The following is a 27,369-nucleotide window of genomic DNA, read 5'->3' on the forward strand; positions in this document are numbered from 1 at the left end:
TTTCTTCTTTTACAGGAGACTTGCTTAGCATCAAAGAATATCAGAGATGTCAAGGGTCTTAAAGATGACTTCGTCCCAACGCCCTTTGTTTTACAGATTAGGAAATCAAGACTGAGAGAGGAAGTATAGCTGCCCCAAGGTCACACAGCTGGTTAGGAGCAAAGCCAGGCATAGGCCCAAGCTCTCCTGACCCTGGCCAAGTACACTCACAAGGCAGCATCTGACATTTAAGGTGATCTTTATATCCCACGATAAAAAAGAAACTAAAGAAAGGTCACTTTTCTCCATCTTTATTGATTCCCAGAAAAATGGCTTTTAAAGAAATGGAGAAACTTTTGGCTTAAATATTCAGCATTGCCTGATAGAACATTGGATTTGAAGTTTGGGGGTTTAATTTCTGTCTCGGACACTATAGATCTGTGACACTAGCTCATTTCTTAGGCTTCTCAGCCTCATCATTTTTCTCCTCTGTAAAATGGAAAGGATAATATCCCCCTCACAGGAGGATAAAATGTTGTAGTGTATGTGATGTGGCTGTTCAGTCATTTCAGTTGTGTCTGACCCTTCCTGACCCCATTGGGGGTTTTCTTGGCAAAGATACTGGAGTGGTTCTCCATTTCCTTCTCCAGCTCATTTGACAGATGAGGAAATTGAGGGAAAGAGGGTTAAGTGACTTGCCCAGGGTCACACAGCTAATAAGGATCTGAGGCCAGATGTGAACTCTGGAAGATGAATCTTCCTGACTTTAGGCCCAGCACTCTATCCACTTCGTCACCTAGCTGCTCTTTATTGCATATTAGGCACAGTTATTATTTTTCTCGTTTAACCAAAGTGCTCTCATAAATTAAATTAAAACATATATCTCACAAAATGATGACATAAGAAACAGATTTAAAATAGAAGAACTTTTATTTGAATATTAGTCACACTCTGCTCCTACATCCAGTGTCTGCAGAGGGTGGAATAAAATTTAAAATTCAGGACACAAGTATTTCCTGCACAGCTTGTAAGACAAACAGAAACTAGGACAATCGGTTAGTATTTTAGTCAAACCACACATAAGGCATCGTATTAACTGACAAGTTTTATTGTCATGTAAACTTTTGTTCGGTAACTCAGTGTTTGGAATTTTCAGTAAACAAATATAAAAGACTTTTAAAATTGACAAAGGTGTACAACGACTTTGCACCTTCTAGAGTGATAAATATATAAGGAGGGGAAAAATGATTATCAACTAGGAAAAAGCTGAAAACTTTTTTGGTTCAAAAAAAAATGTTGTAAACTAATGCTAATATGAGAAGTGTCAGTTTGTTAGTTGTTATCTTTTTCCTTAAAGATGCTTGATATTTCTTGTTGAAACTTAATCTTTCAGGTACAAAGAGCATATTTAGTCTGCTGTGGTAGAAGGATGAGAATGAAGACCTTGGTAGCTGGGGATTCTCATGTGAGCAACAAGACGAGTCTCAAAATCATCAAGAGGCTGTTTTAAAAGAAAAGAAATCCAATATAAGTGCAAATAAATGATACAAAACGTAAAGACAAAAAAGTCAGTCCACAGGCAACCAGACGGCACAGTGGACAGGGTGCCAGGCCTGATACAGAAGATAATATTTGTAAAAGGTTTAGCAAATCTTAAAGTACTATGTAAATGCTAGCTATATGTGTGTGTGTGTGTGTGTGTGATATATAATGTCCTTGTAGTATATGCTATATTATATATGTGGGTTATATATAATACAGGATATATACATATACACACATATTCATTTTTTTTCAGTTATGTCTGACTCTTCATGACCCCATTTGTGGTTTTCTTGGTAAAGATATTAGAATGGTTTGCCATTTCCTTCTCCAGCTCATTTTACAGGTAAGGAAACTTGAGGCAAACAGGGTTAAGGGACTTGTCTAGGGTTACACAGTTAGTAAGTGTCTAGGCCAGATCTGAAATCTGTAAGATAAGTCTTCCTGACTCTACCTCAACACTATCTACTTTGCCACGTAACTGCCTGAATTTATACATACAAACACATGTGTGCATGATATGTACATATATGCACATATGCATGTATATGCATATTGTGATATATAGTAAGTTGGAAGTATGTATACATATATGTATGTGTATATATGTATATATATATGTGATTGTACAATATACTATTATAGTATACTGTACTAGATAGAATACAAACAAGATTCCTACAGAATAAATTAGACATAATTAGGCCTATAATATAGGTACAAAGCTGTTTGCATGTTGTCACCCTCATTACAATATAAGCTCCTTGACGGCAGGGAAATTTTGCCTGTATTTGCTGATTGTAAACTAACTGACTGATGGACTTATATTGGAGAAATCAGGTTTCCCAGGCATGGAAGAACTCAGACTTCATTAGCATACTGGCATGGAAAATCTTATAGGAATTTAAAGAGATTACGGTTTCAAGATTTAGGAAGAAATATAAGCTGTCAAGGATTTAAAGCTAGCAGGTCTTCCCAGTTGATAAATGGTCAAAGGATATGAGGAGGCAGTTTTCAGAAGAAGAAATTAAAGCTATCTTTCGTCACATGAAAAAATGCTCTAAATCACTACTGATTAGAGAAATGCAAATCAAAACAACTCTGAGGTACCACATCACACCTATCAGATTGGCTAACATGATAAAACAGGAAAATGATAAATGTTGGAGAAGATGTGGGAAAACTGGAACACTAATGCATTGCTGGTGCAGTTGTGAACTGATCCAATCATTCTACACAGCAATCTGGAACTATGCCCAAAGGGCTATAAAATTGTGCATACTCTTTGACCCAGCAATACCACTTCTAGGTCTGTATCCCAAATAGATCATAAAAACGGGAAAAGGACCCACATGTACAAAAATATTTACAGCAGTTCTTCGTGCGGCAGCAAAAAATTAGAAATTAAGGGGATGCCCATCAATTGGGGAATGGCTGAATGAGTTGTGTTATATGAATGTAAGGGAATACTATTGTGCTATAAGAAATGATGAGCAGGTAGACTTCAGAAAAACCTGGAAAGACTTATATGGACTGATGCTGAGTGAAGTGAGCAGAACCAGGAGAATGCTGTACACAGTTAACAGCCACACTGTGCAATGACTAACTTTGATAACTGAGCTCTTCTCAGCAATGCAAGGATCTAAGACATCTCCAAAACCTCACGATGGAAAACACTATCTACATCCAGAAAAAGAACTCTGGCGTCTGAATGCAGACAGAGCATGCTATTCGCTCTCCTTTTCTTTTGTTGTTTTCTTTTCATTCTTCTTTCTAGTGGTTCTTCCCACTGGTTCTAATTCTTCTTGACATCATGACTAATGTGAAAATATGCGTAATGTGAATGTATAAGCAGAAACCGTGTCAGACTGCACACCATCTTGGGGAAGGATGATGACAGGGACGGGGAGAAAATTGAAAACTCAAAATCTTATGAAAGTGAATGTTGAAAACTGAAAATAAATAAATAAATTGTTAAAAAAAAAAAAGCTAGCAGGTCAAGGAAATGCCATCTCTTGCAAGAAAGATGGCTTGATCCAACAACAGGAAATGATCTTTTTTTCCTATGAATTTATATATAACTTCTGTCTCTGTTATCTTATGATTCTAATGAATGACAGTATAGTCACTGTACAGTGAATAAATACTACATGACTGTAAATGCCCTATTCCCCCCTCTCCACTACTAGATGTAAAGCCAAATCTCAGTCACCTCTCTATCTTCCCTAGCACCTGGTGCTGTCCTTTGTGCCGGGCGGCTACTTAGTGAATGAATGAATGAATGAATGAATGAATGAATGAATGAATGAATGAATGAATGCTGTTAACACCACCTCAAAAATCCCCCATTTGCCAAGCATTTTTTCTACCTGGACAGAATTCTCTCCAAGCCTCTGCTAAAATCCCACCTTCTGCAAGAAACTTTCCCCAGTTCCCCTTAATGGTGGTGCCCTCTCTCTGAGACTCTCCCCAATTTACTCTGCATAGATCTCATATGTACATAGTTGCTTATACATTATTTCCTTCTTTAGAATGTGAGCCCCTCAAGGGCACTGCTTCTCCTTTGTATCATTAGTGCTTGAAACAATGACTGAGAATCACCTACCCAGCAAAACTGAGTACAATGCTTCAGGGGAAAAAATGGTCATTCAATGAAACAGGGGACTTTCAAGCACTCCTGAGGAAAAGACCAGAGCTGAACAGAAAATCTGACTTTCAAATACAAGACTCAAGTGAAACATGGAAAAGGTAAACAGGAAAGAGAAATCACGAGAGACTTATTAAGGTTGAACTGTTTACATTCCTGCATGGAAAGATGATACTTGTAAATCATGAGTCCTTTGTTAGTATTAGGGTAGTGGGAGGGAAAAAAATTATATGCATTTACATATATAGGGCACAGCGTGAGTTGAAGTTGAAGGGGTGATATCTGGAAAATAAAATTAAGGCGTGAGAGAGGATTATACTGGGAGAAGGAGAAAGGGAGAGGTAGAATGGGGTGAATTATCTCACATGAAACAGACAAGAAAAGGCTTTTACAGTGGAAGGGAAATGGGGGAAGGTGAGAGGGAATGAGTGAATCTTATTCTCATAGGATTTGGCTTAAATAGGGAATAACATACACAGTGGGGTATGGAAATCTATCTTACCCTGCAGGAAAATAAGGGGACAAGAGAGCAGGGGGTTGACAGAGAGGAGGGCAGATTGGGGGAGGAGATAATCAGAAGCAAACACTTCTGAAGAGAGACAGGGTCAAAAGAGAGAATAGAATAAATGGCGGGTAGGACAAGACGAAGGGAAATAGATTTAGTTTTTCACAACAGGACTACTATGGAAGTGTTTTGCATGACTACACATCTATAATCCCTATCAAGATGCTTGCCTTTTCAATGGGGGTGGGTGAGGAGGGAGGGGGGGAGAAAATTTGTAACCCAAAGTTTTAAAAACATGTTAAAAATTTAAAAAAATTAAAACGATGACTGGCATATAGTAAGGGCTTAATATTTATGACTGACAAATCCCAGCTGTTTGCTCGTCCAATCTATTTTATTTTAGACCAAACCTGTGATTTCCCAGGTATCGAGACCTCCTAGTGAGGGAATTTCCTCCATCAATAAAGATCAGTAACTATTCTGTAACTTTATAATCTTAACAGAGTGAGGGGGAGGGAGCAGGGTGTTAAGTGACTTCTCCAAGGTCACAAAATCAGGATGTGTTAGAAGTGGGACTAAAAACCAGGCCTTTCTAACTCTAAGCCTGGTTCTCCACCCAAACAGTAAGTCTAATTTTTTGGTATCCTGGGGACATGAATGTGTGGCAGTTTTACAGAAAGACCTTAAACAGACTCATCCCTGGACTTCTACATGGAAATATACTTAATCATTTGGTTATTATAACATTGAGTTTCCCCTATTTGTTTACAAAAGGTGCTCATAAAAGGGGGAAGGTAATTATGCTAAGCACCTTACAAACATTATCTCATTTGATCTTCACAACCACCCTATGAGGTAGTTGCTATTATTTATCCCCATTTTACAGTTGGGGAAACTGAGGTGAGTGACAGAGGTTAAGTGATTTGCCCAAGGTCACACATATAGTTGAGTCTGGATTTGAACTTGGGTCTTCCTGATCCTGGGCCCAGTGCTCTAACCACTTTGTCACTTAGCTGCCCTTGTTCTTAAAAGAACAAAATGGAACCCGTTATAATTATAAAAACAAGCCTGGCCAAGGAGAAGAACTGGCAAATGTACCACCCTCCCTTCTCTGCAGAGGCGGGGCTATGGGTATGGAATACTGCTCGTATATAAGATAGTTAATGTGTTGGCTGGCTTTAATAAGATGCAAATTCTTAAAAAAAATTCTTAAGGGATGGCTCTGTAAGTAGGGAAGGGGAAAGGAAATACTCAGAAATGAAGGTGATGTAAAAATGGGAAAGATATCAATAAAAATAAGATTTTTTAAAAAGTGGTAACGGATGGGCTCCAAGAAACACAGATGCTAAACCTCCATAACAAGAACAGTCAGGAGCTAGAATTCACCAATACCCATCAGTAAACCAGGTACCAAATGTTTTGGGGAAAATGAGAAAAAATAAAAATGAATTTTAAAAAAAAGGTTCTCCTAAGTTTGCTTCCTGTCAAACTCAAATAATTGGTGGGGATACTGTTATCCAATTTTCTCAATTAACAGAAAGGAGACAATGGGATCTCTTTTGCAGGGGGGATGCTATAGAATCTTCTTTGAAAATTTCAAAGAATGGGGGCAGTTAGATGGTGTAGTGGATAGAGCACCAGCTCTGAAGTCAGGAGGACCTGAGTTCAAATCTGGCCTCAGACCAAACACTTGACCTGCACTAGCTGTGTGACCTTGGGCACTTAACCCGAATTGCCTCACTTAAAAAAAAAAAATTCAAAGAATAAGACAGTTTCTCATCTATTCAGCTTAGAACTACAGATATACCTAAAAGAGGGAGATTACATACTTCAGAACATCCTTATCAAATAGCATTTCTAAAATGTCCAAAAACCTCAAATCTCTATGATAGTGGTCAGTAACCAGTGGTATTATTTTCAATAACACGTTCATCAGGATGTGGCAGTTGGGAAAAAGGACCTATCCCTAAAAATGCCCTTTGCCCACATTCCTTCTTCCTTACTCTAACTGTGGAGGATGGCTGCCACCCCCTCCCCATCACCACATACCTCTTCTGGGTAACTCGCCACATTATCCCTCTCTACCCATCAAAGACGTGGCATGCTATTTCTGCCATGTTGCTTTCCCTTACTTTAGTCAAGGGATCTTAACCAGGGAGTCTGTGAGCTTTGGTTTTTAATATATTGATAACTTTATTTCAATATAATTGGTTTCCTCTGCAATCCTTTGTAATTTATTTAATGCATTTAAAAACATTCTGATAAGGGATACATAAGGCTACCCCAGTCTTTCAAAGGCATCCATTGATACAAGAGAAGTTTACAAACACCTCTTCTAGTGGCTGTCAATCAACCAAGTTCTCCAACTTGCTAAATATGGGACTTCTCAAGTGAGAATTTGGAGGTAATTCATAGACTGAACAAAGAGATGTCTATTTGTAATTGCTATACATAGGACCCTGGGCAGCTAGGTGGTGCAGTGGATAGAGTGGTGGACCTGGAGTCAGGAAGATTCATCTTCCTGGGTTAAAGTATGGCCTCAGATACTTACTGCCACCTAGCTGACCCTTCATCCTTATTTAGTTTGGTAAACTAAAAATGAATGTTAATTTAATTGATTACTAATTAATTAAATTAAAAATTAAATGTAAAAGTTAATGTTAATTTAAAGCTTGCATAGGCTTCTAAGCTGTTGTGTGTGACCCTGGACATGTCACTTAACCCTGTCTGCCTCAGTTTCCTCATCTGGAAAATTAGCTGGAAAGGGAAACGTCAAACCCAAAGGGGGTCACAAAGAGTTGGACATGACTGAAACGACTGAACAACAACAATACACGAGAGCACAGATTTAAAGCTGGAAGTGTCCTTAGAGATCACCCAGTCTACCCCACCCCTCCTTATTTTACAGATGAGGAAACTGAGGCCCAAGAAAGTTAACTGAGTTGACTGGGGTCACACTGCTAGTAATCATCACAGGTGGGATTTAAACCAATTTCTGTGATTCCCAACATAAAATTCTTTCCATTTGTGACTGTGAAGGGAAAGAATGCAGAGCCATATTTGCATGACTTTTTTTTGTTAAAGATCTGTGATTTAATTCCTGGGTTTAGAGACACCTCCCACCAATACAAATGGGCCACTCATTTTACAGCTTTAGAAAGTGGACTGGGACACTGAGAAGTGAAGTGATTTATCTAGGGTCACACTGCCATCATATGTCAGATGTAAGACTTGAACCCAGGTCTCATCAGCCTATGATCTTTATTATTAATGGCCAACTACAGCGTAGGATACTAAGGTAAGAGCTAGGCTTTAGTTATTGGCCACTGAATATAGCAGGGTAGAAGAATTCGATCCTCAGTTGTGAAAATTATTGGTCATTTTCATTTCACTCACCATAGCATCCATGATTCTGAAAAATGTTCATGCATGTTCACATCGAGAAATATTAAGAAGCTCAGATTCTTAAGAGTCTAGCCAAAGGCTCAGATGTTTACAATTCAGCTAATAGCTCACAGGTGCTCAGATTTCTTAAGAGTCTGGCTAATATGGCTGATCATTAATAAACCCTGTCTCTAGATGAAAGAAGGTTTGGGTTGAATTCATTCGGCCAGAACCAGCGTGTTGTGATTTTGGGATTCCAGAACCCCTAAACTGATGGGGTTGGGATCTGGACCCCAGAAAGGAAAAACCCTGGACTTTCCCCCCGTGGCCAAATCTCTGGCATTCACCTGAGGCTACAATCTCATCTACAAGCCTTTCATTGTGGCTTCACCCAATCTCTTAGTTCTCAATTACCTTTAACCTAGCCTAGCCCTCCATTGTCTTACCTCCCTATGGCCCCCGGCCACATCCCACCCTTAATCTTAGCTGGGTTCCACTCTCCCTTCACCACTTGGTCCAGGTCCCTGGCTTTCTATTACCTCACAGTACCTGCAGACTAAATGACCACTCCTAGATCCCTCCCACAGTCGTTCTGTATATAAGGTCCATTTTGTCTCCATTAAACTGCTCAGATTCTTACAATCTAGCCACTGCCCATATTTTTACAATCTAGCTAGTAGTTTCACCAGTGCTCAGATTCCTTAAGAGTCTAATAAACTTTGTCTCTGGCTGAAAGAAGGCTTAGGTCGAATTCTTTTAGGCAGGACCTACGTATTGTAATTTTTGGGGTCCCATCACCCCTATACTCCTAAATCTCAACAAAACCTCAAGACCTCATCCTGTCCAAATGCCTTCTGTGGGTTTAGTCATTATCGCCACTATTGTTTGACATCAATACCTATAAATATTTATTAGATACCTGCTATGTGTCAGGCAGTGTGCTAAGCACTAGGGATACAAAAAGAGGCAAGAGATAGCCCCTGCCCTCAAGAAGCTTGCAATCTAATGATATAGTTCTATAAATGCTGACTACATCAATAAGACAAAGAAAATACATTTGGGAAGGCAGAAGCAAAGAGGAAACAATTATCACTTTTTATTGATGACATGATAGTTCACTTAGAGAATCCCAGAAAGATAATTAAAAATTAATTTAACAATTAATAACCTCAGCAAAGTAGCAGACCACAAAATAAACCACATAATTCACAAGCCTTTCTGTACATAATCAAAACCCAGCAAGAAGAGCCAGAAAGAGGAATTCCATTCAAAATAACTATAGAAACACAGGAAGTACAAGACTACAACCACAAAACAATCTTTACAAAATAAAGACGGTGAAATAATAACACTACTACCTAAATTTATTTATTCTGTGCCATACCAACTACCAAAGCTTTATTTCACAGAACAAGGAAAAATAAAAACAAAATTCATCTGAAAAATAAAAGAGTCAATTGAAAATGTGGGAAGAAAGGGGGTAAACTATTTACAAATGCCAAATTATGTTTCAAAGCAGTAATTTATTTTTTCTTTTTAGATAATTAATTTATTTATTTTCAGTTTTCAACATTCATTTCCATAAGATTTTGAGTTTTAAATTTTCTCCCCCTCCCCTTCTCCACCAGACAGCATACAATCTGATATAGGCTCTATATATACATTCATGTGAAGCATGATGTAAAGAACAACTAGAACTAATGGGAGGAACAACGAGAATGAAGCAATAAAACAAAACAACAAAGGAAAAGAAGAAAAAAAAGAGAGAAATATTAAGAGCTGGCATGCATATATTGCTTTAGGTCTGCAAAGTGCCTTTTACATATATGACTTCATGGATCCTTTTTTTTTTTTATCCTAGAGTGGTTTGCATTTTCTTCTCCAGCTCATTTTACAGATGAGAAAACTGAAGTAAACAGGGTTAAGAGACTTGTCCAGGGTCACACAGCTAATAAGAGTCTAAGGCCAGATTTGAACTCAGGAAGATGAATCTTCCTGACCATCCAGGCCCATTCTACCCACTGTGCCACCTAGCTGCCCCTTGATCCTTATTTAATTAGTTTGATAAACTAAGAAGAATGATTTAGTGAATGCTAATTTATAGGCTTCTGGGCTGTTATGAAAATTACATTTAGTAATCTATACATTTCCCAGAATGGAAACTCCCCCTACTAATGCAAATCAAGCGATTTGCCCAGGATCATGTAGCTAGCATGTGACTAAGGTGGCACTTGAACCCAGGTCATTCTGATTTCAAAGCCCATTACTGCACCTTGTTACCTTCAGCATTACTTTATTTACAAAAATTAGAAACTTCTGGTTGCCAAAGACCTAACTATCCCTTCTGAATCTCAGCAAAGGAAATTAAGGACAGAGATATTTCCTTACCTTAGGCCAGCCACAATCCCTGCTGGCATGAGTTTCTTCGATCTCTTGAACCTTATGCCCATGAAAGTGGTTAGAAAGAAGGCAGTAACTGTAAAACAAACCAGGCTATAAGCTGAAGTTACAGCAGAGTAATTCTATGGTTACACAGGAAAAAATATGGGCATCACCTCATTTGTCCAGAACTCTCCCTCTCATAAGACACAGCAAGTTTTTTGTGTCCAAACTTTGAATGGCTCTACTCCTCAAAGACACAATACTTAGGAGAACACTTATTTTCAAATCGCTAACCAGGAGTAGTATACCAAAGTGCTAAAATTTTTTCATGGGACATTTGTCACAACATGAAAGGGACTCTGACCTACCCCCCCAAAAAAAAGAACAGGGTTTTAAGGAGAATGGTGTATCATGAAAAGGAAGTTCTAATTAATAATTCAAGCCTGGAAGAAAAGAAAACTGGCTTTTATAATGTCATAACACCTGGAAGAACTTAATGCATGAAAAATTAATAGCTTAGCTGCCTAATTAATAGGATTCAGTGTGGCCAAGAGCCAGGTATTATACACTTTGCAGGCCAGTCTTTTAGCAACTCACATCTACAGGAGGCTTCATGCATTAAATGGCATTAAAACGGCATACTTGAAAAACAGCTTTCAAGAAAAAAACAACACAACTTACCAAATAACATGCCTGTAAATGACAGAAACCTTTGGATGCAAGCTGCTTAAATGCATGTAAAAAAATATGTTTTAGAATCCTTGCCTTCTTGCAGGGATATTTTAGCTTTTTTTTTTTGGCACTAATTTACTCCTGACACCATTCACAACCCCTCTTCTCCCCATCCGAGACCCAAACATATCATTATTGCAATCTCCTCCCAAAAATATAGATTTGTATTTCAGTTCATGGACAAATTCAGGTGCTTTTTATAGCAATCAAATTGCTATACTAGAATAATATTAATTCAGTTGGTTTCCCAATTCTTCTCTGATTGGATGTCTATGATTAAAGGGCCAGACAAGGCCCATAATTGTTCTGTCTGTGGTTATGCTTCTCCTCAGCATACCAAGAAAACACTTAGAAACGATCAACCCATGATTTTTCAGATTATTTAAGGCACAGCACAATCCAAAAGTTATGCTTGAGAAAGCTGACATTCAAAATGAAAAGCATTCAAAGCTGCCTTCTCCCCAGGTACCCTCCCACCCTCCCAACACCCAAGACAATAATGACTGTATTTCTACAGTTTTTGAAGGTTTTTTTCCTTTTTTTTGGTTAAGCAATTGGGGTTAAGTGACTTGCCCAGGGTCACGTAGCTAGTAAGGGTCAAGTGTTTGGTATGAGGCCAAATCTGAACTTAGGTCCTCCTAACTTCAGGGCCAGTGTTCTATCCACTGCACCACCTAGCTGCCCCAAAGGTTTTCAAAAGAGCCATTTTCACAACAGTCCAATGAAATAAGTGATACAAATATTATCCCCATTTTACAAATAAGTAAACTGAGGCTTGGAGAAACTAGGTGACTGGCCCAGATCCACACAGAAGATGGAACCCAAACCTTTGCAATGATTTGAAATCCATTGTGCTTTCTCCTTATGCCACAGTGATCACCTTGAACTTGAACCTGGAGAGCTGGGTGGGGGGGGTTATTGAGAGGCAGTGCCCCTTGTCAGCGTCACAGATCTAGAGCCAGAAGCGATCTCAGAAATTATCTAGTCCAACTCTCTCATTTTTCACATGAGAAAACTGAAGCCCAAGGAGTTTAGATGACCCGCCCAACATTACCCAGCTATGAAGTGTCAGAGCTGGGATTTACACCCAGGTTCTCAGACACCAAAGCCTGCGCTTTTCCCATTGTTCAGTTAGGTCTCAATTAGTGCGAACAACAAATCCCCACGAAGAGATCACATTATTCAAATCTGAACTGCATATTTCCATTGGGCTGGAACCAACGAACATATTTTAGATAATCACAATTTTGAATGATGTAAATTTGAATACCTGAGACTGCTTCATGAGATTCATTACTCATACTAATTGGTAGCCAGCTGTGCCATGTTGACTCCTGGTCATGCAGAACTGTTTTCCTGATTTGCAAGACATACTAAGAGACCTTGGTTTTTTTTTTTTTTTAACACTTCTTTTCTCAGTCTAGACTACTATAATACTCACGTAGTGACATTTTGACATCTCGGGGGTCCCAGGAGATACGGTAAGCTCCATAAGCTGCCAACAAGCCAAAGAAAAGACCGGCAACCAAAGACACAATGCTTCCTAAAACGACAAGGAGGGCAGACGGTCAGCAAGAGAAATGCAAATCAAAGAAATATGACACATGCGGACATCATTTCACTATGTCACAAAGCTGTGTTGGTGTGGGTTGTCTCTCCTTGGCGACAGACCACAACTCCTCCAAAGCAGTTTCTGGTAGACTTCAGATGACACACACACACAATCTGTCTCCAGTCCCATCCTCAAACCCTTTATTCAGCATGGCATAGCCTGTTAAAGCTCTGTGTTCCAGGACAATCACTGGCGTCACCTTCTCCCACCACCCCAAGGCGTAAGAATAGGATTTTTGTAGAGGATTTAAAATATTTGAAGAAAAAGAGACTTTCTTTCAAAAGTAATGCTAAGAAACAATCAATAAGTATTTACTCAACTATTCTATCACATCTTTCTATCAGTCTATTTATCATATCTTTCTATCATCTATATCTGTCAATCCTTCTAGCACATTGTCCCTCTTGCATTCTGGGCCATCTTGACCTATGTCTTGCTACTGGACTCCGGAGGAGGAAGTGAGGCTGATGACTTTCCATAGCTCTGCCTCACTTAAATCCCATTTACGAGCAAGTCAAGACTTCACCCTCTTTGAGAATGATGGAGGAACACCATTTTGAGGGGTTCAGGCACAGTGCTAGGTACTGGGGATGCAAAGGGGAAAAAATAAAGTAGTTCCTCCTCTCAAAAAGCTTATACTCTATGGGCCTACTTACACGTAAGTAAAAACACAATACCTATGAAGCAAATACAGCATAATCTGGGGGAGCTGGGTGCTAGTTGCAGAAGGGAACCTCGGAAGCAGACAAGATCAACTTAACATCATTCAAAGATAAATATTTACTAACATCTTTTGTTCTGACATCCTGTTCATTTGTGAATGAAGCTTCCCCAGGGAGCTCTCATTTGTAACAAAGAATTTAAAGAGAGAAAGGAGTTCAGTAATAAATGGTTTTCATAATCTGACTTGAAAGGGGGAAAAAAGTTAAATATTCAGGTCTCTTGTTGTTGTATTATTTCAGTCGTGTCTGACTCTTCATGACCCCATTTGGGATTTTCTTGGCAAAGACACTGGAGTGGTTTCCCATTTCCTTCTCCAGTTCATTTTACGGATGAGGAAACTGATGCAAACAGAGGTTAAGTGACTTGCCCAGGGTCACACAGCTAGTATGTGTCTAAGGCCAGATGTGAACTCAGGAAGATGAGTCTTCCTGACTCCAGGCCTTTCACTCTATCCACTACCCCACCTACCTGCCCTCAGGTCTGTTTACTGTTTTATAATTGAAATAAGTTGGAAACTTTGCTGACCAGGGAAAATATGTATTTTCACGAGCAATCCAGTAGTGATGATAACTTCACATTTATATGGCATTTAAGTTTTGCAAATCAATTCACATACACTTTCTCATGTGAGCCTCACAATAACTGGGTGAGGTAGATGCTATTAGCACCTTAATTTTATGGAGAAGGAGGGAAACTGAGGGTCAGAGAAATTAAGTCTGTCACACAGCTAACAGGTGTCTGAAGCAAGATTCAAATCCAGTCGCTTCCCGATGCTAAGTCAAAAGCATCTATGTGGGCCTGGAGTCAGGAGGACCTCAGTTCAAATCCAGCCTCAAAAACTTAATAGCTGTGTGACTTTAGACACTGTCATTTAACCTGTTTACCTCAGTTTCCTCAACTGTAAAATGGGAATAATAATAGCACCTACTTGCCAGAGTTGTTGTGAGGATCAAATGAAATCACATTTATAAAGTGTTTGGCACACAGTAGGTGATTAATAAATGCTTCTTTCCTTCCTTTTAAGTTCAGCATTGTATCCACTAGGCCAGGCAAAGAATTTGATTTCTCTGAAGTTCAAAATAGATTACTATCTATGAAGTTTCAAAAATCTGTGCAATCATTTACAGAGGTTACATTGGTTTCTTCATTTTTCTAACAGATGCACCAAAAACAGAAAAAAAAACTAACTTTGATCATCAACTTAAACAGGGCACAAAGGGGCCGCAATGGGTCCTTTGATCTAATCCCTTAGCCTCCAAGGGAGAAGTACAGATGGTTTTTCTGCCCCGTGTCTTCTGAAAGATCTCTTAAAAAAGCAAATTCTTACATTGAACTCTGGCTACCTTGTCTTTACTCAAAACTCTTTAGAAATACAAAAACTTCCCAGAAAAACAAAACAAAACAAAAGCTGTGATTTTTCACTTCTACAAAAGGGTAAGAAGCAATAAGAAAAGAAACATTTTGCCCATAAATTTCTCTCCTTCAAGCCAATTTGTCTCACTCAATTATATGCCTATCAAGATACACAAGTCAAGAATCTGATCAGTGAAGGAACTGAGTCTTTGAGTTACCTGAGACCTTCCGAGAAGTTAGGTAATTTGCCCAAGATCTTAGTGTCAAAGGCTAGCTTTGAACCCTGGTTTTCTGACTCCCAAGTCAGACTCCAACTCTACTACCCTACAATGATTCTTCATATAATTATAAAAGAATGTTAAAAATAAAATTCTGACACTGGGTGTCTTCTACCTCAAATTTTCCAATGAGTTGGATTTTTCTTTCTTTTGGACACTAGCAACTAACTTGGCACCGAAGTACTTTTCCTCATCAATATGCTATGTCAACATCAACTCATAAAGTTTCCTATCAGTCTTCTTGTCGTTCAGTGGTGTCTAACTGTTCATTCTTGCCAGATACTACAGTGGTTTTCCATTTCCTTCTCCAGTGTCCTCTCATGTTACATACAGATAAGGAAGTGAGGCAAATAGGAGTTAAGTGACTTACCCAGGATCACACAGTTAGTAAGTGTCTCAGGCCAAATCTGAACTCAGATCTTTCTGACTCCAGGCCTGGTGCTCTATCCACTGCCCCTTCTAACTGCCCCCACCAGTTTTAGTAGGAAAAAAAAAATCCAATCTCTAACTGATAAGTAGGGAACTTAAAGAAAGTTTAGTATTAAAAATGACATTAAAACTGAGAACTCTCTAAATTTTTTTGTCTTATTCACAGATTCTCATATTGTTCTTGCAATCATTGCAATCCTAAGTCATCTTTAGATTTAAAATTTAGAATTTACCTTTGCGGTGATATCCCAAAAAGCCTCCAGATGCTATTATGCTAGCATATCCAAAACCAATCCAGTCAACAGTCATGGTTATACGTCTAAAGAAATAGAGAAAATGAAGAGGACTGAGTAAGATAAGACTTATTAAAAAAATTTTTTAAACAGGGAAACATGAATCCGACACATAAAAATGATTAACAAAATAAAATAAGCACACAAAATAAAACCAACAATTTTTCAAGCCTGTTAAAAAAAAAAAAGAAAGAAAAGTGTTGGCAAAATCTTACAATCGAATCTTCTTTTCCTTACCACCGTACTCCCCACAACACATGAAATGACACTTCTCTTATCCGGCAACACCCAGGAATGAGGTATTCAAGACAATCAGGATTCCAGATAAGTCAACTGTCAAAACTTTAAACATCTTTCTTACAGAAAGCTCTACAAAATACATTCCACACTCCTCTGCCTTAATAAGCAGAGCATATCTCAAGGATTCATGATTTCATCAGTGTGTAAGCCCATCCATGCCTTGGCAGAAAGTCTCTGTCAGTTAGTGTAGTTGAAAAACAAAAACAAAAACAAAAAACTGATCACCCAGTGGCCAACTTTAGGGTGAGAAGCCTCTCCAGACTTGACTAGAATGGTCCTCAGAGGACGGACACACAGTCTTTCTCCAGGGCTGCACTGGAGGCTTGGTAGGGCTTGCCAAACCTTGTGTTCTACTGACACACAGCCTCTGGGAACCCAAGACCACCTACCTACCAAAAGGAGGCACCATCAGGGACTTTGGCAGAAAAACGCCACTTTAACTTTTCCTTGTTGACTGCAGGCTATCATTGCAAATGTCAGATTTTATAGGGGGGCCCTAACACAATGATACCCATAAGGGCCTATGGAAGCATGGAAGACTGCTGGTCCCTATCTCGAGTTTCCCCAAAATGGTTACGTTCTTCTAAATGATATTTCTTCTACTTCCTCTCCTACAGCTGCTTCAGCTGTCTGCTGTCCCTTCTCACCACCCACAGCGGTTTTTTCATCTCTGCTACTTCTGCTAATCTACCACTTCCCTATTAGTATTGTTTTCTTCTTCTCTGGTGCCCAGTGCCTCATAGCTTTGGCTGGCTTTGAAGGACATCATGGGCTAACACAGATGTTACTTTATCCTTGTCTGCAAACCAACCGATCACCTGTCATCTTTGATGCTCTGCTTCCTTCTAGGCCTCTTAGGTTTTCCAGGTTCTTCTACAGAGTTGAGGGTATCACAAATCTCAGGACCAGGTAAACAGAGGGTGTTACTGAGTTGGAAAATACGTTTCCCCTGATCTGGACAAATTGGGTTTGAACTTTTAGAGCGACGAAAAATGAAGTATTAGCAAAACCAAGAAAATCACGAGTGACTGTAACAATGTAAACGGAAAGGAAGGAAGAGAGGGAGGAAGGAAGGGAGGAAAAAGGAAGGAGGGAAGGAAGAAGAAACTGAATGATGTATAATTATAATGACCAAATCTAGCATCCCCAAAAGAGATATAAGAGTGCATCCCTCCATGCCATCTTGCCTCCTGCTATCTTTGCAGAAGAGGGAAGATTACCCTACACATTATATCAAGGTTGGTTAATACATTAGTTTTGCTGAACTCTTTTCTATTTTTTTTTATTCTTTGTTATAAGGTTGGGTCTCTGGGTAGGGAAATGAGAAGAATGTTTTGGGAAGTGAAGGTGACATAAAACCAAAAGATATTAACTGAAAAAATTAAAACTCTTTAGGTTACAGCTGTTGCTGCTCAGTCATTTTTCAACTGTGTCCAACTCTTTGTGTCCCTATTCGGAGTTTTCTTAGCAAAGATACTGGAGTAATTTTCCATTTACTTCTTCAGCTCATTTTACAGATGAGGAAACTGAGGCAAACAGGGTTAAGTGACTTGCCCAGGGTCACACAGCTAGTAAGTGTCTGAGGTCAGGTTTGAACTAAAAAAGACTGACTCTTCTTGACTCCAGGCCCAGCAGTCTATTCACTGTGCCAGAGCTGCTGGATCTTTTACTGGACTCTCCACATCTTCCCTTCCTTCTGCCTCTATTACCCATAAGATCCTAAATGGGGATTAAGTGGCCATTAGTACTGGGCACAGACAAACTACAATGAACGCACTTCCAGGTTCCATTAAAAGGCCTTCCAAGTCTGAAATACTCTGATTGCATTAAGGCACCAATCCAATCTACCTTTACAGAAGCTCTCTTAGGGCATCTTTCCCCTCCCCCCCAATCTCATCCCTGTCCCCTTCCACGCCTCTTCTAACTCCAACATAACTACCCTCTAAACAAAAAGTCTTGAAGGAGTGATAACTGTGCTCACAATTCAAGCCCCATCATCTCCAGCTATCAGAAACTCTACCAAAGAAAAGTTTCATGGGCCTCTCATACATGTTTGAGGCTTGCTGTGCTCACAAGTTCTCCCTCAGACTTAACTTTTACCTGCTATAGGAAGGCCAGTCTCATCAGTAAAGCGTGATAGGGAGAGGAAAAACATCAAAGACAATTGTAGGGTTTGGGGCCTGAACACTAGAAGAAAACTGGTGCCACCAAAAAAAAATTGGTAAGCTGAGATGCGAGGCAGATTTTGGGAAGGAGTTTTGATTTAGTTATATTTAATATACAGGTGGAATATCTAGGTGAAGATATACAACAAGCCACTGGAAATACAAAAGTAGACCTCCAGAGACTGGACCTAGAGACAGAGATTTGGGAGTTATCTACATTATGATGATACCTGAAGCCATATAGATGGAATAGATCAGGGGTGGAGAATCTGTGCCCTTTGGATTCAACCTTTTGACCAAGTCCAAGTTTTACAGAACAAATACTTTTATTAAGAGGATCTGTTCTGTGAAGTTTGGATTTAGTCAAAGGGCCAAACTTGAGGACCTAGAGTGCCACATGTGGCCTCAAGGTCAAAGGTTCCCCCCCCCCCCCGACTAGATCATCAAAGATGAGAGATAAATGGGGCAAGAAGAGAGCTTTGTATGACATTCATATTTGGACTATGGGAAGAGGAAGAAGCAGAGAAGAGATTTTCATAAAGAAGAACAAGGATAAAGCAGCATTACAATGGCTCAGAGAAAAATAGAGAATCCAGAAAAAAGAAGCAGTCAAATGCTACAGAAAGGTCAAGAATTACAACTGAGAAAAGGCCACTGGGGTTGACAAATTAAGAAGTCATTGATGATACTGGAAAAAATTATTTCAGTTAAGTGGTGGGGATACAGTCTTTGCAAACCTTAAAGTACTATATAAATGTCAGCTATTATTATTATTATTATTATTATATTATTATTATTATCATTAATGAGATTAGGGATCATCAAGTACACAGAATTAGTAGAGAAACAGGATTAGAATCTAGGATTGTCTCTCGACCCCCAGCACACAGGCTCTTTCCATAACAGTCATTTATTAAGCACCCACTATATAGAAAGCACTGTCCAAAAGCTGGGTAGATACAGATAATTAAGACATGATTTCTGCCATCACTTACTATCAATTTACCAATTACACTGATGTTCTCATTCCTCAGCAAAACTGTCAAGCTCAGCATATTCAAGGCCATTATTATTCAGGCAACTGAACCCTGGAGAGGTGAGTGATATGCCAACATTAACTGGATGAAACTGAGAAGGACTGAAATCAGGAACCTTCAACATCCTCCTCCTTAATTAACATTCATATGGCCAGATCCATCCTCGAAGTTCCTGTTTTAATGTTGGATCTGAGAGCTAAACTTGGAGAAATCCTGAAAACATGCCTACCCAAACCCTAGCTCACTCGATCAGTAGGATTTGGCTTTTCTGGCCCCCAAATGAACTGAATGACAGCTACATGACTTAGGGAGAGGGATGGAATTGGAGTCGGAAATATCTGAGTCCAAATCCTACATTAGACAGAAGTTATGTGATGCAAGCAAGTCACTTAATCTCTCTGATTCAGTTTCCTCATCTGTAAAATGGGTATAGCACCTACCTTGGAGTTGTTGTGAGGCTCAAATGGGAATAATACAGGGTGTCCCCAAAATTCTTAATGCTGCTTTTTAAGCTTTAATAGCTTGTATATACAGCATTCTGCAAATCTTAAATCGCTTTGTAAATGCTAGCCATTATCATAAATGCCCTATTCTAAGGTACTAAGAAGTCAAGACCCCTGAACCTACTGTTCATTTATTTATTTATCTGGGCACAGAAAACCCCACAAGAAGCATCAATTTTCTCCCCCCACCCTTTCCGCTGAAGGGTCATCCGGATACACCTGAACTGCTGTTTTTAAGAAGAAAGTGGATGATATGGTTCCAAGTGACCGAAGGAAGGGATGTCGTGGCGGCACTTTCGTAACTCAGGATGTAGAGAGCAGCAGCGATGCTTTCAAGTGAGGCTATCCTGCATTTATACTAGACGGGAAAATTAAATGGAAGGGAAACTGTCCCTGAAGCTAGAAAGTATTCCCTTACCCCCTGCAAACAGGTTCACTTCCCCAGAAAAACACGCATTCCCTTACGAAAGAAGTTTGTTGGCGTCTTTTTTTTTTAAACGCCCTTTACCCTCTCCACAATAATACTGCGCAGTTTAGGGTGTGTTGCAACTTGGCTGGGGAAATCAGCCCGAAGAGATCTGGTTAATACTGAGGGGGTTCGTGTCCGCTCCCGAAAGGGGGGGTAAAGGAGAAAACACGAGGGGCTACTAGATCTGCAAGAAAAAAGTAAGGTAGAGGTCCCCTCCCTGGAAACCGAAGCAGGTGTGAAGCAGCGGCGGAATGGAAGAGCTGGAAGGGACCCCGGCTATCATCTCATGGTCCATCCCGCACAAATCTCTATCCCTTCGTTTGCTGGGGAAAGGCGAGGGGTCGCTGCTCTGTGCTTAATGCACCTCCTCCCACATTTAGGTCCTTCAGCAGGGAATCAAGGGTTGCATCCCCAGGTGAGGGCATTCTAAAAGGATTGGCCAGTTTCCGCAGCCGCTCTTAGTTCTCCAAACCCACGCGTGCAGATGGGACGGGCCCCCTGAGACAGACAGCAAAGGGGGCTGGAGAAGAGAAAAGCCACCAGCCCAGGTTTACCTTGCTTACCTTGCGCCCTGCAGCCGATCCCGCCTCCAGTAGCCTCTGAACTCCCCTTCTCCCTTCCTTCTTCCCTCCTCCTCACGCCGCTCCGCCCCGGTCTCTGCGCATGCTCGCTTTCCCTCTCTCCTCCCTCTCCTTCCTTCCCGGGTCTGGATCCAATCACGCCCGCCCCGCCCCAAAGGGGCAGGGTGCAGAGTGTCCCCGTCTGCAGAAGCCGGGGCTCCTGGGAGAGGAGGGGAGCGGAATCAGAACGTCCCGGGCCGCGTTCCATCCCTACCGGCAGCCGCGTGCCCACAATCCTGTCCCAGGCTCCAGCACATCCTACCATAGCCGACCATCCATCCCGCAGTCAGCCCCGGCCTTGACGCACTCTGGGCCTTGGAGCTTACTGCCGGGACAGCAGAAGGGGTGGCTGCCACCTACTGGACATAAATTGGGGCTGGGAAAGAGTTCTGGATATATGGAAATTCTGTGTAATGTAACCGAGACACTCATGAAGGAACCCTGGATCCGGGTTCTCTAAGCTTTACGCTACAGTTTCTGCCTTTCTGTTATCATAGGATTAAAAATTTAGGGCCTTTAGAGATCAGCTAAAACAACACACTCATTTTGCAGATGAGGAAACTGAGGCTCGGAGAGGTCACAGGTGATTCAAATGAGGTTTAAAATCCAGGTCCTCAGACTAGCTGCAGCTCAGGAAGCTAGGACTCATAGCTAAAATTTAAAAAACAAAACTCTTAATAGCATGTAGTGCTTCTTTATCACAGCCCTGACGATGTTTATCATCATCATCATCATCATCCCTGTCACCTCCCCGAAGTCCCACACACTGCCTTACGTAGTTGAGAAGAGTGAGACTGAGAGATGTAGTGACTTGTCTAATAGTGAGTGGAATGAATGACACCTTTAAGTCTTCTTATTCCAAATCCGATGTTCTTTCCATAACAACCACTCTGCCTCTGCCATTGAATCGTAGTCATTTATTCACCCAGCAGTGTCCCAAATAAGCTTCCTAATGCACAGGCCTGACTATGTCATTTCCCTGATTAAAAACCTTCAGTGACTCCTTGCTGTCTTAAGAAGATAAAAACCCCTTAACCTAGCATTTTAAAAGCCCTCTGTAATCAGGCTGTGACTGGGAAGGTTGGGAGGGAGGGAAGGAAAGAAGAAAAGGAAGGAAGGAAAGAAAAGAAACGAGGGAAGGACAAAGAAAAATAAAGGAAGGAAGGATAAAGAGAAAGGAGGGAAGGACAAAGAAAGGAGAGGAAAAGAGAAAGGAAGGAAGGAAGGAACGAAGAGGAAGAAAGATGAGGGAAAAACAAAAAGGAAGAAAAATAAAGAGGGAGGAAGAAAGGAAAAGAGAAGGGAGAAAAGGACAAAGAAAATGAAAAAAGGAAAGAAGAAAGAGAAAGGAAAGGAGGGAAAAGAAAATACATGTTCCAAGACTTAACTGTCTATTGCTTATCTCACTTATCTTTACTGAAGCATTTCCTTTTTGTTAGAATGGTAGTTGTGACTGGAGCCTACTTTTCTCATCTCTCCCTCTCCACATTCTACACATTTTTTAAAAAATAGCTTAATTATAAAATATCTTTCACAACAATGGATGATGGGTAGAGGGAGAATTCTTACCTAAGCTAAGGACAAATCAGATAATTTTGATTATGTGGAGTTGAAAAGCTTTTGCCCTAACAAATCAATACAGTGAGAATAAAAAGGAAACTATTGAATAGGGAAAAGCTTTGCTACAAATACATCTGACAAAGATCTAGCATCTAGGAAATGAAATCAAACACATAAGTCCTCAAAGGACATTCCCCAATGGAAATGTGGTTAAAAGATATAACCCAATTATTCTCAAAAGAATTACAAACTATTAACAACCATATGAAAGACTGCTCTAAACCACTAATAGTAAGTGAAATGCAGATTGAAACTGTTCTGAGCCTTCACTTCATATCCAGCAAACTGGCAAAGATGGCTATGTTGAAGGGGTTCCAGGCACACTAAGACACATTGGTTGAGTTCTGAGTTCACAGGATCAGAGGATGCATTACTCCAATTATTCTGGAAGCAATTTGGAATTATGCTTTTAAAAAAAAAAAGGTGTTTATACCATTTAGCCTGGAGATCCCACAGTCATATTTTCCAGGCAAGTGGAGACAGAAAGAAAGGTCCTATTTACTCCAAAATATTCAAAATGGCTCCCTTTTTCACAGCAGCAAAATAGAAACAAAGTAGTTGTCCACCAATTGGGGAATGGCTAAACAAACTGTATATAAAGAATTCAGAGAAGCATGGCAAGACAGATACATGAAGTGATACAGAGTGAAGTAAGCAGAACCAGAAAAATAATATATACAATGAGTCCAAAATAGAAAATGAAAAAAATAATAAAATAAAATAGAATGTTATATAATTATAATGATTAAGTTTAAGCACCAAAGAAAAATTAAGAAAATGTGTCTCTTTCCTTTCATTATAGAAGCAGGAGGATATCAATGTACGATATTAGAACACATCAGATGTGGCTGATTTATTGGATAATTTTTCTGAACTTTTAAAAAATATATTTGTTCGTAATACTAGCATTTACATAGCACTTTCAAGTTTGCAACCTACTTTATGAATGCTATTCATTTTATCCTTAGAACAAGTTTGAGAGGTAGATTGTATTATCATCCCCTGTTGCAAACGAGAAAATGGAGGCAGACAGAGGTTAAATCACTTGCCCAGGATCACACAGCTGATAAGTGTCTGAGGCTAGATTTGAAAACTCCAAGTCCAGTGCTCTATCCACTGGGCCACCTTGTCTCCTTATTACAATGAATAGGGTAGAGATGAAGAAGTATAATACAAAATGCATATTATGTAAAAACAAAAGGCCCTAATTGAAAAAAAAAAAGAAAGAAAAAGAAATTATGTTCTTCTCATGGAATCCTCTCAGATCATTCCACCCAACAGTGATAACTCTCTTCTGAACTCTCATAGCATTTAATGTACTATTTCTTGACAATCGGTTATATATATATTTAAATGGAATCTTTTGCATTGCTGTATTGAACTTTTGTAAAGGTGTTCCTGTTTACTTATGGGTTGGACTAAATGGCCAGTAATTCTATGAACTGTGATTTTGCTGTTATGGCATTATTCACTTTTTTTACATGTTCATATCTTGTCTTCCAACTAGACTGTAACCTTCCTGGAAGCAAACATCATTACTCTTTCTTTGCCTACCCACAATGCTTTACTCAACAAACACTTATTATGAACTATAGTTGGGCGTATGCTGAATTTGAGTTGATAATCAGACACCCAAATGGAGATTAGTCCAGTGGGGAGTTGGACAGAGCAAACTAGACTGTAATTGACAGAGCTTGGCAGAAAGAGTCAAGTCATTGAACAAAAATATTCTATACAATGGGTGCCTTTAATAAATACAGCATTTTGATGAAGCACAAAAGAACAAAGGGAAAAACTGATACAAACAAAAAGTTCTCATCTCAAAGGCAAATTGCTAATGGCATAATCAAACCAAATTTAAGTGATAAAATTCCAATGGGCAAGAAACATTTATAAACAAAAAAATATACAGCAATTACAAAGCTGAAGATTAACTCAAGCAAAGTAAAACCAAAATGCCAATTGAATTTCCGGTTCAGCAGATTAAATGAAGCCAGTTGATGACCTTCTTGATTTCTTTTCCCTAGAAAAGACAGCAGGTGGCACTGAGATATCTGTTTTAACACCATAGGCAGGCCTTCAGGGTTGTAATGATATCATTGAAACATTACAATAAAACTTAGGTATGGTCTTTGAAAAAAGTGAGGACAAAATTGCCGCTTAAACCAAACTTGAACAATGAATGGGAAAACTGGGTTACAATTTCAGGTATTAAATATACATATATTCTGTTCCAGAAAATATTTACTTCTATACCACAACCTGCAGCCATAATCATATGCCCTGCCCTGAGGAGGGATGTTTCTTGTATACATCCTGAATGGACAGTCAATCAATACATGAACTCACAGACATTGATTTAGTACCTACTGTGTGCAAGCCTCTGTGATGAATATTCTTGAAATATGAAGAAATGGAAGACATAGTTACTGCCTTTAAGGATCTTATCATTTAATTCCGTTCAACAAACATTATTAAGCACCTATTGTCTGCAGAGCATTATGTTAGGTACATATTTAGGCACAAAATTTATGGGAGATGCTTTGTGTTAAATAATCCATTGAGATCAGTATTCCTTTAAACAGTACAGATTGCAATCCATCCATGCCTTTTCATTGTGTGTGGCTCTTGACCACTAGCTAGCATAAATGGTCAGCCAGGAGAAAGCAAGGAAGCTTTAAACATGCCCTGTTACATAAGAATATACAGAATAGATACAAATTAAGTAAAGATAGTTAAATACAAGGTAGTTAGGAAGAAAGGACACTACCAGATGGAGAAATAAAGAACAGTTATGGACAGTGGCACAGAGTTGGGAAATATTGCAGGGCCTCCCATTTACTGAGACCGTAGAGTACATGGAGAAGAATAGTGAGAGATAAAGTTGGGAGGGTAAAATTGTAGTAGTTATGGAGGGCCTTGAAGGCCGGGCTAAAGAGTTTGAACTTAGTTCTATAGGCGATAGTTTATAAGATATAGTTCTACAACATTTATGTCATGGTATCATAAAATTGTAGGATCATAGATTTAAAGCTAGAAGAGACCTTAAATGTTATCTAGTCTATTCTCATTTTACAGATAAGGAAACTGAGGCCCAGAGAGGTTAAGTGGTTTGCCCAAGGTTACACAGACAGCAAGTAGCTGAGTCAGGATATGAACATAGGTCCTCTGACTTTAAATCTAATGTAATGTATAATGGTACATTCTATATCATTAAGTAAAAAAAAAAGTTGAATGTCTTCTGGAGGTGATCTGTGGATTCTTTCAATTGGTCCTTTATTTTTTGTGGTCAGAAGTTCTTACATTATGGTATTTAGATTTTTAGACTTGTCCTGTTCTTCTGGGAGATCAATAATCCTTAAATTGTTTCTATACGTCCTGTCTTTGAGATCAATATTTTCCTTGTTTTCTTTTTGTTTCTCTTCTTCCAATCATCCTTTTGCATTCCCAATCAGTTGTTCTTCCTTTTGTTTCTTTGGGGAGCTTTACCACCAACTTAGATTCAAGTTTTTCTATTCTGCCAGTAATTTCTGCTGTGCAAGACATAAAATCTGCTTTCACAACTCTTATTTCTCTTTTAAACCATTCAAGAATATTCTTTGGTTGTCCTTTCCCCTGGCTGGCTGCGCGATGCCCAGAGTCACGGTGAAGGACATGAACCAGCAGGAGTTCGTCCCAGCCCTGGCCACCTTCCTGAAAAAGTCAGGGAAGCTGAAAGTTCCCAAATGGGTGGACATGGTTAAGCTGGCCAAACATAAGGAGCTGGTGCCCCATGATGAGAACTGGTTCTATACCCGGGCAGCCTTCACAGCCTGTCACCTGTATCTCCACAGTGCTGCCGGTGTGGGATCCATGACCAAGATCTGCAGTGGGTGCCAGTGCAATGGGGTCATGCCCAGTGACTTCAGCAGAGGCTCCAAGAGCACGGCCTGAAGGGTCCTGCAAGCCCTGGAAGGCCTCAAGATGGTGGAGAAGGACCAGGATGGGGGCTGGAAGCTGACACCTCAGGGACAGAGAGACCTGGACAGAACTGCTGGACAGGTGGCAGCTGCCAAAAAGAAACATTAGGACAAACCACACCAGATTCATTAATAAATTACCTATTCATTAAAAAAAATATATACTTTTGTGGTTACATGTGCTTCTGAGAATCCATAAGGTCCTCTGACTCATCAGGTGTTGAATAAATTTCCTTTGTCTTGCAATATTTATTCATAGATATCTGGACTCATTTATCTGACTTGGAGGGCATATTTCTTTCTGTTGTTTTTATCTTCCCTATTGGTTTATCTGCTTATGCTGAGATCTTTGGTAATTTCAGTCTTTTTACTAGCCTTCTCTCACAATGGGGAATTCACATTTCACTGACCTCAGTCTCTGCCCCAGGTGATTTTTAGGAGTATAGAACTGGCCATAGCTGGTTGCCTATACTCTTTCCTAAAGGACTAGAGGAGCAACATGTGTATGCTGGTGCCCTGCCCTAGTTACCTCCATGCCTCTGTTCTGTATCAGCACAGAAAACTGCCACACAACCATCCTACTCAGAGCAAGCTTCTTTCTGTCTTTTGGTTTTCTGGGACCCAGGGAGAAAGGAGATAGGCAGAGTTAAATTCTGTTGCAAACATGTGCGTGTGTGTAGAAAGATAGCTAAAGCTACCACACACATATACACAAATACGTAAATGCAGTTTAGATTTATATTGATTCTCTTTACCCAATTAATAAGCATTTATAATAGTATAATAATAATTATATAATATATTATATAATAATAAGTCTACTATGTGCCAGGTATT

The 27,369-nt window shown here is 39.6% G+C and overlaps 1 protein-coding gene and 1 pseudogene across 1 annotated transcript; one reads left to right on the forward strand and one right to left on the reverse strand.

The window, feature by feature from the left end:
- Nucleotides 1-890: 890 nt before the first annotated feature.
- On the reverse strand, nucleotides 891-21,233 carry TMEM14A (transmembrane protein 14A). Its single transcript, XM_020993956.2, is given in 6 exon segments — nucleotides 891-1,480; nucleotides 10,446-10,533; nucleotides 12,613-12,714; nucleotides 15,800-15,885; nucleotides 20,897-21,152; nucleotides 21,155-21,233. Coding segments are annotated over 6 exon segments (636 nt in total). The 5' UTR covers nucleotides 21,219-21,233; the 3' UTR covers nucleotides 891-1,440.
- Nucleotides 21,234-26,203: 4,970 nt separating this feature from the next.
- On the forward strand, nucleotides 26,204-26,710 carry LOC110213586 (small ribosomal subunit protein eS19 pseudogene; annotated as a pseudogene).
- The last annotated feature ends 659 nt before the right edge of the window (nucleotides 26,711-27,369 follow it).

The sequence above is a fragment of the Phascolarctos cinereus genome, unplaced genomic scaffold (assembly GCF_003287225.1).
Source record: "Phascolarctos cinereus isolate Bilbo 61053 unplaced genomic scaffold, phaCin_HiC Scaffold_5;HRSCAF=322, whole genome shotgun sequence".
NCBI lineage: Eukaryota > Metazoa > Chordata > Mammalia > Diprotodontia > Phascolarctidae > Phascolarctos > Phascolarctos cinereus.